Source organism: Molothrus aeneus, chromosome 6 (assembly GCF_037042795.1).
Source record: "Molothrus aeneus isolate 106 chromosome 6, BPBGC_Maene_1.0, whole genome shotgun sequence".
In the NCBI taxonomy this organism is placed as follows: Eukaryota; Metazoa; Chordata; class Aves; order Passeriformes; family Icteridae; genus Molothrus; species Molothrus aeneus.
Window position 1 is genome coordinate 45392305 of NC_089651.1, and position 11816 is coordinate 45404120.

An 11816-nucleotide genomic window follows, 5' to 3' on the forward strand; every position below is an offset into this window, starting at 1 on the left:
TAAAGAGCCATACCTTCATATTGCACAGAAAACATTATGTCCAAGTTATATTTTAACCTCTGGCAGAGATAGGTCAGTTATCAAGATGACTCAGAAATGCATAAATATACTTTTTTTGAAAAAAATCATGTTACTTTTTCCCACCACTGTTCAAGGCTCTGAGAAGGATGAACTCACATAACTGCTTTTGACTTCACCTTACACATCAGTAATATTAGAAGTATCATGTTCCCATTCACCAGAGGCTTAAGTTCTGATTGCTTTACGAAAGGGAAAAATTTCAAAGTCTAAAAATACTAAACAATAACCTAATGCCTTTGCTTCAGAAGAAAGAAAACCTCTTCTGTCAAAATTGGTATAAAACTGTACAGCAATCCACTGACATGATGGTAAACAAAATGCAATTAAGTGGCATATTCAAATTCTGACTTAACTTTATAAAAATGCTAAAGAAATCAGGGGCAGGGCTTCCTAATTGCCACTATTGTTTTCATGGTAAAACCTTCCTTTTGTGCTGCTCAGTATATGACTGACTGCAAACCCTTTACCAGAATGTATATCTTCTTTTCGTCAGAGGAAGGAAGAACAATAATTGAACTGAGGCAGCTACTGATTTTTGCCTAACTGCTCTGTCCTTCAGTTTATCTTGGTTCCTAAATTACAATTATCACACTCTTATAATTAGTATTTATTTTAGATGGATTCAAATTTGCTTTTCAATAAAGCAGCATCTTTTAAACTAATCAGATTACACATGGAAGACTGGCATTCTTATATGCATTCCCCCATGTCAATTTCTCCTTTCCTAATTATCAGGAAAATTTGGTTGAGAGAGGCAATCACAGAAGTTCAACTACAAGCACTGCTTCTCCTCCTATTTCTACAAGCATCAGCTAAAATGTTGTCAGACTTTGATACAAAACATAAACATAATTGTGTTCATGATCCCTCTGTCATGGCATGGCCCAACTCTCATTTGTCAGTCAATATGGTTACTGATACATACAGACATAAAAATATTTATGGTTGCACTTGATCTGATTTTAAAGGCACTCTTTTCATATGCAAAACACATTTAAGAAACCACCACATTGAATTAAAGGTATCTTTTTGTGTTTTCTCCAAAAGAGAACTGATGTTTTAGAATTCAGAGCACAGTTTTACAGCATAGTTCAAGCATTTCCGAAGCACTGTTTCAGAACTTTGAAGTTATTCAGGATCCAGATAACCTTGGTTCCTTTTCCTCTGCATATCCAAAACAAACACAGGAACTTCCATATGCACAACACATACACTCCACAGAAGTTCCCTGCCATTGGTTCTTATTTTTGCACTCTACCACATATCTGCAGTTAAGTCAGACTCTGCTTGTACACAGTATCAGAATTTGCCCCTTCTCTCTGGTTTAGAAGTGCTGTGCTGTTTACAAAACAACAACAATAACAAAAAATTAACAAGAGAAAGACACCAGTTATAACATCTCCTGCCAAACCTAGCTAATGTACTAATGTACATTGTAGCTATATTACAATGTTTTAAAAATCTCTATATTTTCAAGGATTTCATTTGCATATTCATGCCTTAGATGCAAGATTAGCACTGTTGTACATACTTTTTAAGGTAGTTAACCAGTAGAGAACTCAGCAGTTTTTCAAAACTTGTGATTCCAGAATGGTTTTCTGTACCACCTTTTTGCATAAATCATGTTTGGTTATAGTTCTCTCATGGGATAGAAGACAGACTGTTCTACAAAGGTAAGTAACTTATGTTCACTATTCCCTTTGGCTTCTTTCCCCAGTTCCTCAGTTTAAGAGAGCTGGATTACATACTCATGCCTGATGAGTCACATTCTAGGAATACCAGAAGATACTCAGTTTAATGAATTCATTTCACTTTTCTATAAAGTTTACCATTACGTAAAAAAAATAAAATTGTCAACATATGTAAATCTTCCTAAATGCTAACTATGTGTCCATACTAGTACACAACTTGGAAATTGAGAAGTACTAATTGGAAAATCAAAAGAAAAACAGTGTTTAGCCATGCAATGCATAATTTGAAGGTTACTCATTTACATAATGATCTGTTAAAACAAATATCTTAAAAGATGGCACACCATTAAAAATAGTTCAGTTCAACTGTCCAAATTCAGTAATTCCAAACTACACCAGAGAGAAAGAGGTATTTACAAATGTTACCACTCAATGTGTAAAAAATGGTAGAGATTCCCCTAATGCCACATGCAGTAAACTGTTTTGAAGATGCTTGGGAACTGCTTGTCCTAGCTGTGGAGGCCATATACAGTAATCTGAAACTGATACCTTGGATGTGAGAATGGTCCCCAGTCTCAGTATTTAAATAAACAGTCATACTTTCATGTTGAACACTTAGAATTCAACTTCATGCTTTAAGGCTGCTCAGTGAACTAAAAATAGGCAACTTCTTACAGAAATACTTTGTATTTTACTGCATCAAAGACTAAAGTTGTTTTTGCAGGTTTAAGGAAAGTGCTGAACACATTTTTCTTTCTGAAAACTTTCTACTAAGCAAGCCATCAGGAGTGATCCAGTATCTGCTTGGCAAATCTGACTATTTAAAGGCAGAACAACTTTTTTTGAATGCAAGCTCTGGAAAGTAATTTATATCCCTATTTTCCATTCCTTTTTATTGCAAAACATTTTCCTGCCAAAATAATCCATGCAAGAATGCATGACTGAAGGAATCTGCTCAGAGTTCAATAGTGTACTGTCAACTCCCTTATTCTGATATATGATCCTTAATTGAGGGAATTGCATCTCTTGCTATCTTTTTTTTTTTTTTTGTGTGTGTGTGTGTGTGTGTGTTTGTTTTTAAAAAGATATTTAGGAGTGCTTCCAAAGAACAAGAAAATGAAGAATAGCTGAAAAAACTGCATTTCCAGCACTCTGTGACTGGTTCAATAGAAGCTAGTAGTCATCATTCAGGAAGACAAAGCCTTTCCATTTTGCAAACAGCAAAACTTCTATACTTTCTGTGACTAAGAAGTTACATCTGAAAGTAGACAGATAAAATTGACAAACTCCATTCACTCAACAATAATTGAATTCTAAATATACGATATCTGATGTGTTCTAAGTAAATACTAAGGCTACAAGCATAGCTAGATTCTCCTTTTGTTACAAGGAGAAAGATTTAAAAAAGAAGACATACCCTTGCAAAGAGCTGCATTTTCCAAAATAACTGTACACTAAAAAAACACTTGGAGACTCTACAAGAATGCATATTGCAATTGAAAACAACCATAATAAACAAACTCTTATGGCTTCACGTCTATTTCATTTCTTATTATTCTTCTACAGAAAGAATAAAAAGCATTTTTGAAAACAAATGACTATTTATAACATTTCCCACTGAGGAATCCTACAGTAATGCATGCTTTCTAAAGTAATAAATGTTTGCAGGACTGAGTTCTAAATATATTTGCTCAATATTTGAGCAAAGTTACCAACAGTTGCCATTTCTTGACAATAAAAAGATAATATTTCAAAAGATTATAGTTATAAATGCAAATATTTATTACTAAAAATTTTCACAATTACTCATATTTTGGTTACCTAAGTCCAGGGCTTTCATCCTGTATTTGAATTCCATAATCAAAAGGTCATTCTGTGGCAGACTACATAACAGAACAAAAGGGTATTTTTCAGAACAATGTTAGCAACCCTAGACTTGTATCACTAGTTTTCTCTCCTGCCCCCCAGAAGTGCACATGCTGTCGTAGTTCAATGACTCCAAAATCAACTAAACGAAACCTTTCAGACTCTAGGGGGAAATGTCAGTTCACCCAGAACTGAGAGCATTCAAATACTGCCTTCAAACCACCTGTGCTCAAAAATTTTATAAAATAATGACATTGGTTCATATGTTGGTCATCTAAGTAGATTTCTATGAACATTTCAAAGCTTAGCATTTCAGAAGGAATTCACTCAACACAGAAGGTGTAGAAATAATCACTAAATGTGTGGAAGAGTAAATTTCAGTTCCAAAAATATCCTTCAAAATACCAAGTACGGAGATTTTGGGCGGAAAACAGGTTGAACAGATATTTACATATTCAACTAGCACAAACTATCTTGCCATTAGGCCAGCGCTCAATCTATATGACTGTGTATGAACTCCAAGACAGTGTCTGCCAATATATTTGTGGTATTTAAACAAGCAAGACAAACAGTTGGTAACTGGTACACTTATCACATTTTGTGCTTTAGATTCTTTCTACAGCACTAATCCATCAGAAAAAAAAAATACACACAAATAAAAAGCTGTCTTATGACTCAAGTCTTGTTGTAGTTTTCAATCATGTTGCTTAGGTTGCTTAGGTAGAAACAATTTTCTTCCTTGGTTTTTTCAAGTAGAATTTTCATCAATGTCATGTTTAAAAAACAGTTGCCCTTTTTTTTGCTGCATTCTAAGCTTTTATTCACTGATACTTCTCACATTTCCTCCCCTTGAACATTCCCTAAACTCTGTAACAACTTTAACAACTGTTTAGGAGCAATCCAAGTCCCCATAAAGACCAGAAGGTGAAGAAACAAGGGGAACACAGGACAGCTGCTCCAGGAGCTGATCAGCTGATCACCCTACATGGCAAGGAGTTACCACATAGGTCATTGAGCACCAAAAACTAAAGTTACGCCTTCACTTGACAACTCACTTACCTCCCGCAATTCAAGCCTCTGAGCCACTGCTTCCAGACTTTCCTGGCCTGTGCTTTCCACTGACAGTGTGAACTCCACAAATTCATTGTTGAGCAGCTGGATACGAGCCACCAAGCAACTCTTGCTGGATACTGTGTAACGTCGAGTTCGTTTCAATTTTAACCCAAAAGGTAGAGGCATCTTCTTTTTCCCCCAGAGATGGTTAGTGATAAAGAGCTACTACCACTGAGACCTTGAGAGGCGGTGAGAAGGCACCTCCTCTCAAAAGGTAAGGAGCTGTAAAGTCTCCAGAGATCAACCAGCAGCAGCAGTATCCATTAAAGCCAAGCAAGTTTTCCACCAAGAGACAAGGAGAAGAGACATCCACTGGAGTCCTAGTAAGGAATGAAAGAGAAGTAGTACAAGAATCAGAAATACTTTGACTGAAAAGGGAATGGTAACATGGGAAACATAACATGTATATTTTTTTCTAAATCTAAATAATCAGTCTACCTTTCCAAAATGCAGGGCTGTTATGTATTCAAATAATGAAATAAGTTCCAGAGTTTCAGGTTTTTCCACAATGACATTGGGTTTTGGCAAGTTGATTTCTTTTTTTTAAACTCACAAGTGAATAATGAATCTTAATCATGTGTGACTGCAGTGTCTTAAAATAAGTATTTATAAACTGAATTGGTATTTAAATAAAATATGTTTATGAAATCTGAGTTGCCTAAGGTATTTGTAATACTGAACAAAGACATTTTTTTTACGAGCAAATCCAGCAACCTGGCTTGTTTTTCAGAGCGTTGTGCAGCCTCAGCCACTATCTGCTGTTGGAGTAAACACAAAACCAAGCCCCATAAATGATAAAGGGGAAAAAAAGAAAGGCAAGGGAGGCCTTAAAACTCACACCTTACCAGACAATTAAAGTGCAATTCCTTTAATCTTCCATGGATTACAGCAAGTCGTACCATTATTCCTCATGCTAAACTGCTGTATGATGCTTCAGGTTATGCTTTGCCTCACCAAGAGAATATGCAAATTCTGAGGACCATTTATTTTCTAATTCTTCCTTGAAAAACATACTCTCACCCAGACTACAGGTAGCCACCCATCTCCCCGCTTTTTGCAAACACCTTCACGCCTCTTCTCCTGTCAACTCTATTCCATGCTTTGCCTTCCTCCTTTTCCAAGTGTTTTCTTAGCGCACGCCGCCCAGTCTGTGAAATTTGTCACAGAGTGACGGAAAGGTCTGGGCTGGAAGGCTCCTTAGCGATGCCCCCGTTGCACGCCGCTGCCCCGGTCAGGGATGCCATTCCCTCGGCGAGGCGGCTCTGCCTGGGCTGGGCGTGCGGGGCGGCGGCGGGAGCGCCCCCGGAGCCGCGCCCGGGCCGGGCAGCGCCGCTCGGCCCCGCCGCGCTGCTGCCTCCGGCCGCGGGCAGGAGCTCTGCCCCTGCTCCTCTAGCGGCAGCGCCGCCCCGACGGAACGGGAATGAAAACAAACGCCTACTTTGCTTCTTGATTTTTATTGTTTTTCCAGGCTGGCATGTATTAGTAGCGTATATTAAAAGGCACAATTTGATTTCTGAGGACTCTTAGGATGACCAGACAGGAGGAACGTGCGGGTATGTGTTTCTTTGGAATGGAGGAACAAGAAGAAATAGTCTTCCTAGCACACCTGCTTTTAAACTCAAAGGAATAGCTGCAAACGCACAGATACCACATTCTCCTCGGACATTCATATACCCACCTAGAAACTTATCCAACATAACCACAAACTCTTTAGGCTAAAAACCCCATATCAGACTCCCTACTCCCCAGCCAGCAGCACTGCAAAGAAGAAAGGAAGGTGGAAAGATATTAAAGGCCTACAATGGGGAGAAAAAGGAGAGAGCACAGTGTTTTTTCTCAATGACATCTTTGCAACCCTACTCCAAAGAATGACCAGAAGCATATTTCATGACCTCGTTTGTGATAATCTTGAAGCAATTCTATCATTATCATCAAGAGATACCACCTAAAATCTCAGCTGAATGAGAAAACTATCCCCACCCAAACACCAACAAATTCGGTTTTGGGTGTAGCTGTAGAAGAAACAACAGATAGCAACAGGTTTCCCTGAAAAATTTAGGATTACAGAGGGAATCCTCACATTATTACTCCCTCTGCACGTTGATCCTCCAAATCCAGCCCTGCTTGAACAGCATGCAGGGAATGCTCTACAGACAGAAGCTTTTAGTTCCCTGTCCACTGCCAGCAGAATCTTGCACTGGGTTTATTCCTGACAGAGTAACTTTTAGCTGGCTGACCTTAGCTCCTGTCCTCGAGGTCCATTTTCCAATACATTCTTTGCACAGTTAGGTGTCTTCTTTGGTGCTACAGCAATGAGAGAAACCAATTTACTCCTCTCTGAAAGCTACAGTCAGAAATGCAGAAGTGCAGAAAATCTCAGGTTTTATGGAGTACCACTGAGTGTGAAAGACTTTCAATCTTCTATGTCCATATCAAGGGTTAGAAACGTATTCTAAGAGTATTTGGGGAAAAAACCCAAAACAAAAATCACTAACCAGAGGCTAACCTGACAAGTGAAATTTCCAAACCATCTAAAGCTGACATGAGGCAGCCTCAGACTTTCAGTTATTTCACTATGCAAACAGGTAGCAATGCAAACATAGGAAGGAAGTTTAGAGCACAATGTGCCAGCCAGGAACATTCTCCAGGTTATGATCTGTTGTTTACACTGAATGCTCCACTGAGCATTTACCCTAAATTATTTCATTTTTGTATGCCTGACATAATCTTCATGACTTCTGAAACCCATCTATAACAAGAAAAACTCAAGTAATTGACTTCCAGACCACGTCACCAAAGACCAATTAAAAAAAGATTCCTAACATATAATATTGTAGAACTAAGACAAGTTTGCTGAATAACAAACAAATGGGGTATCATTCAGTATCTTCTACTGCTAGCCATGTGTAGTTCTTGCAAACATAGCTGTGCTGCTTTTATTCAGCAGCTGTGCATTCTGCAGTCCTAGGTGCTCTCAAATTTGCCTGCTGCATTACTTTAAATTCAGACCTACCTGCATTGTTTTAAGCTACTTTAGCAAAAAACTCATGGTTACATACTGCCAGGAGTTACAAAGCCAACTGATGACCTTTACAATAACAAGCTTTTATTTACCAAGCCTGGAATTTTCGTGCAACAGCTAATAATGTCTTTAGTGGCCAAACTTTGTACCTTTATACTTCAACAGCAACCTGTAGCTTCAAAAATGCTATATTAGAATTTCAGCAACATGGCCATGACTAATGTGTGATTACTGAGCACTGTGATATCTTCCTCCTTTACCTTCACCTCCTACTCCCCCCTCAATTATTACCATTTGACTTTACAATTTTTTTTAAATAGCCTGCATAAATGACAGTAATCGAAATAAAACTGCAATATATCGTGGTGAAAAAGGGTTCCTATTACTTCACATTCTTGAAATACATATATTTTTATTTCACAGATATTTGGGAGCCAAAAAAGTAATCAAAATACTCCACCCTCTCTTTGTTTTACCAGTTAATCTTTGACATGACTCTCGGACTCTCGGAGAGAGCAGCAGTAAGTGCATATCTCAGACTTAGCTCACCTCCAGAAGCACAGTCCCACAACCAATTTCAACCATTTACTTTTCAAAAAGTAAGTGGTTGAAACTCTACAGCCTTACAGTACACAGCAGAGAAGATCGCCCGCTATGTGTTTACTGTGCCCGCTGTTTTCCCCTTACCTTGCACCGCGATCCAAAGACACCGGGTCTCCTTTCACATACGTGTAGCCGAAAAAAAACCCCAGCGCTCCAAGGCTTCTTCTGCCGGAGCCATCTCATCTGTATTCCTCGGGAACTGACTTACTGTGTTCCTCCCGTCCGAAACAGCTGCTAGCTCGGCTAACCCACCTTCTTCTCAGATCACTCATAGTGAAAACATTCCTCACTTCCTGTCTCAAAAAACTTGCTCTGGATATCATTCCACTGGGTAAAGAGCTGGGGGGGTGGAAGAAAATACTACAACAAAATAAACCTGTGCCAGCCGGCTCTTCAGGCGGCTTCTTTCATGTGACGCTGTGCCGCATGAGCGCAAATTGCGTTCTCAGAAATATTTTCGAATCGGCCGTCCCTGGGTGCCTCTGTGTGTGTGCATTTAATTTCTTTTCCTGGAGGCGTTCCCCTCGCTCTAACCATGCGGAAGGATACGCTGAAAGAATTAAAGCGAAGGCCCGTATGCTTGTAGCCCATTACCTCAGAGAGTTGGAATGCCTGGCAGGGAGAATGTCAGCAATGAACAGCTGCTTCTCTGGCTACAGGGGCGCTACAGAAATAGGGGTTACAACAAATAGCAGGCAATCCTTGCTTTTTTTAATCATATGATCATTTATTTTAAGCCTTTCCAATTAAGGCAAATGTCTTACCAAAATTCTGTGGGTGTTATTTTCATGCAGCTTGGAAATATTTTCAAGGTTTAATCCCTATGTGCTTTACCAAATGACCTATGCATATACATTTATGTCCTTGCAAAGTTTCAGCTGTTAGTGAGATACACAGAAAAAAAAAATGCAGACTAAAGGCTGATCTTTCAGTCTGTCTGGACTTAAAAACTCCTAAAGGTGTCAGTAGAAATTATACCCTTAAGAACAGCTGTCTTAGCAAGCTTTAAATGCATATAAATTCAGGACTATTTATAGTGTTTAACTAATACAAACACCACAAGAGGGGCTGTGCTCCAGTCTCACAAGTATATGAAGACCTCCATGTGCTTGTGTGCATGTGAAATCAACAATTGTTGCGTGCAATTTGGAATATTGGCTCTCCACATTGAGTGAACTGGGTAAAAATTTATACAAATTTGGAACCAGTCAGGGATGAGGAAAAAGGTAAGTGAGTATGTGAATGCTGACTAATAACTGTAAAACCTAGAAAGTGTTTTGGTAATGTGAAGTGCACAAACATGCTACTGTCTGAGCAGGTCTAACCTGCAGGTCAACTATGCAAATAGCAAGTTGCTCACGAGGACACTAATCTCAGCTGAAATATGTAGGTAATTTTGTACTAGAATGAATTCTTCTGAGTTATCCCTCCTAGACACAATCATCTTCCCTGAGATCAGAGTATCTCTTTTTTATTCCCCTCCATACATCAGCCATAATTATGGTGAGCAGTCCATAAGCAATATATAAGCCATTAGTTGGGGGAATCTTCTGTTGAGTAAAATAAACTAACCTCAAACTAGCCTAAATAAATAATCTTTGTTAAAGGTGTCTGCTAGAGAACAGAACTGCAGTTATTTACTGGAGAAAACTGACTGATACAATGTATGAAAAATCCAAGTCATGAAAATTCAGGTTTACAGAGGCAACCCCTCCTATTTCTAAACTATTCATACTGGAAACAAAGTGTCAATTCTCATTTCTGCCACATTTCCTATTCTAATTCTTCATCACACCCTTTTCCTGTCTGATCGCCTGCCTAGAAATTGCATTTATTAGACTCTCCTTGCTTTCCATAGTTAGTTCTTGCTGCATTCTCCTTATTTTCTTCTTCATTAAAGACAAAACCTCATCTTAAAAGAGACAGCTATGACATTGTCAATATGTTCCTTTGCAGCTTACATCTCCTTTTGAAGCTCATCACATTTGTATTCACAAATAATTTTTCTTCTGCTTTTTCCTTCTTATAACCCCAGTTTGTGGCAAAACTTTGTGGTTTTACACACTTTCTCCATATTGCCCCACCTCATTTTTTTTTTATCTCACCACCTCTGTATTACCTGCTTTGCTCCAACTATCAACTCTAATAAAAGGGACAGAGACAAAGGCATCCATGAACATGTGATGGATTCTGGAAAAGACACATCAGTAAGATGTAGAGTGATTACCTAAGGGCACAGTACTGAGCTTCTGCTTCCCCCTTTAAGTCCCGGCCAATACTCACAACACTCATGGTTCTTGACCTCATCTTTGCTGTACTCTTTATTCTGTTTTGGAAGTTTATGTGAGGAAATGAATAATATCCCAGAGCTGAATTTTGCACCCTTTGTTCTATAGGTACAAGGGAAAGTTTCTATCCACTGGGTTGAAGATGGCCTGCTACTTTTTTTTTCCTCAGAAAAAGGAAGACATCCTCCCTTCTGAGACAGGTTTTTGGAGGGTTGGTTTGGTTTTTTTATCTTGGTTCAAATATGTGATTGCAGCCTGAATGTATCAGGCGATAGGTGGAAGTTTGATGCAAATATTCACCTTATTTCAATTCCACAGGAACTCTCCATCTGGCCTTTGTATTGACTAAAGGTAAAACAGAAAGTTGGAAGCAAGCCAAACAGGAAGCAGAATCAGGCAGCCTCCAGGCAGAAAAGTGGTATGCAAGTATATACTCCTCAGCCTAGTGGAAAGTTACCCATTTGTGATAAAAACACAGGCAGGATAACCCGGAAACTGCTAGTTAAAGGGGTTTTCCCACAGTGCTGAAACAATGAAGAAGTCATGTGGAAAAATATCTTAATTTACACCATGAAAAATAGTAATGTCATGAACTGAAAAGTCAGAATACCTCTAATTCTAAATCTGAAAGCTGTTCTCTAAAGAAATTAACTTTATTCATCATGTTTTGGTTCTGAAGCCTACCTGTTTTTTCATCATTCTATTTCTTATTTGTGAGAAAGCAAGAGATGGTTGGGTCTTTATGCATCATTATATATTTTTGATGGTAGTAGAGAGGAGTGCTAGAAAAATGACCGTACCATATGTCTATTACATGCTTGAAGCCTGCAATTTCATGTGTACAAGATTCATTTTTACTTAGAAGGCACTGTAAAGTGTTGAACATGTTCTATTAAGTAACTAATTAAGGTTATAGAATTTTCCTATTAGAAGAAAACAGGCAGTTTTCCTACACAGAACGTAGTGCTGAACTTGAAGAAATGAGCTCCTCCTATTAGTTGCAAAGGAAACTTTCCTCAAACACAGTAGCTTTTTGTAGAGTAAGTCCTTTACTGATTAAATAAACTTAATTCTTTTTTCTGTACTGCAATAATTATTTTTCTTTTTCCAATACTACAACACAGTACAACATAATTGAAATCTTTGTAATCT

The 11816-nt window shown here is 38.4% G+C and overlaps 1 protein-coding gene across 1 annotated transcript in view; it reads right to left on the minus strand.

The window, feature by feature from the left end:
* The window catches only part of PTPN21 (protein tyrosine phosphatase non-receptor type 21), a 40026-nt gene extending 35149 nt beyond the window's left edge, over positions 1-4877 (minus strand). Inside the window, exon 1 of the mRNA XM_066552130.1 lies at positions 4698-4877. Within this exon, the coding sequence (XP_066408227.1) occupies positions 4698-4877 (180 nt within the window). The remainder of the gene's footprint in view (positions 1-4697) is intronic.
* Positions 4878-11816: the final 6939 nt, after the last annotated feature.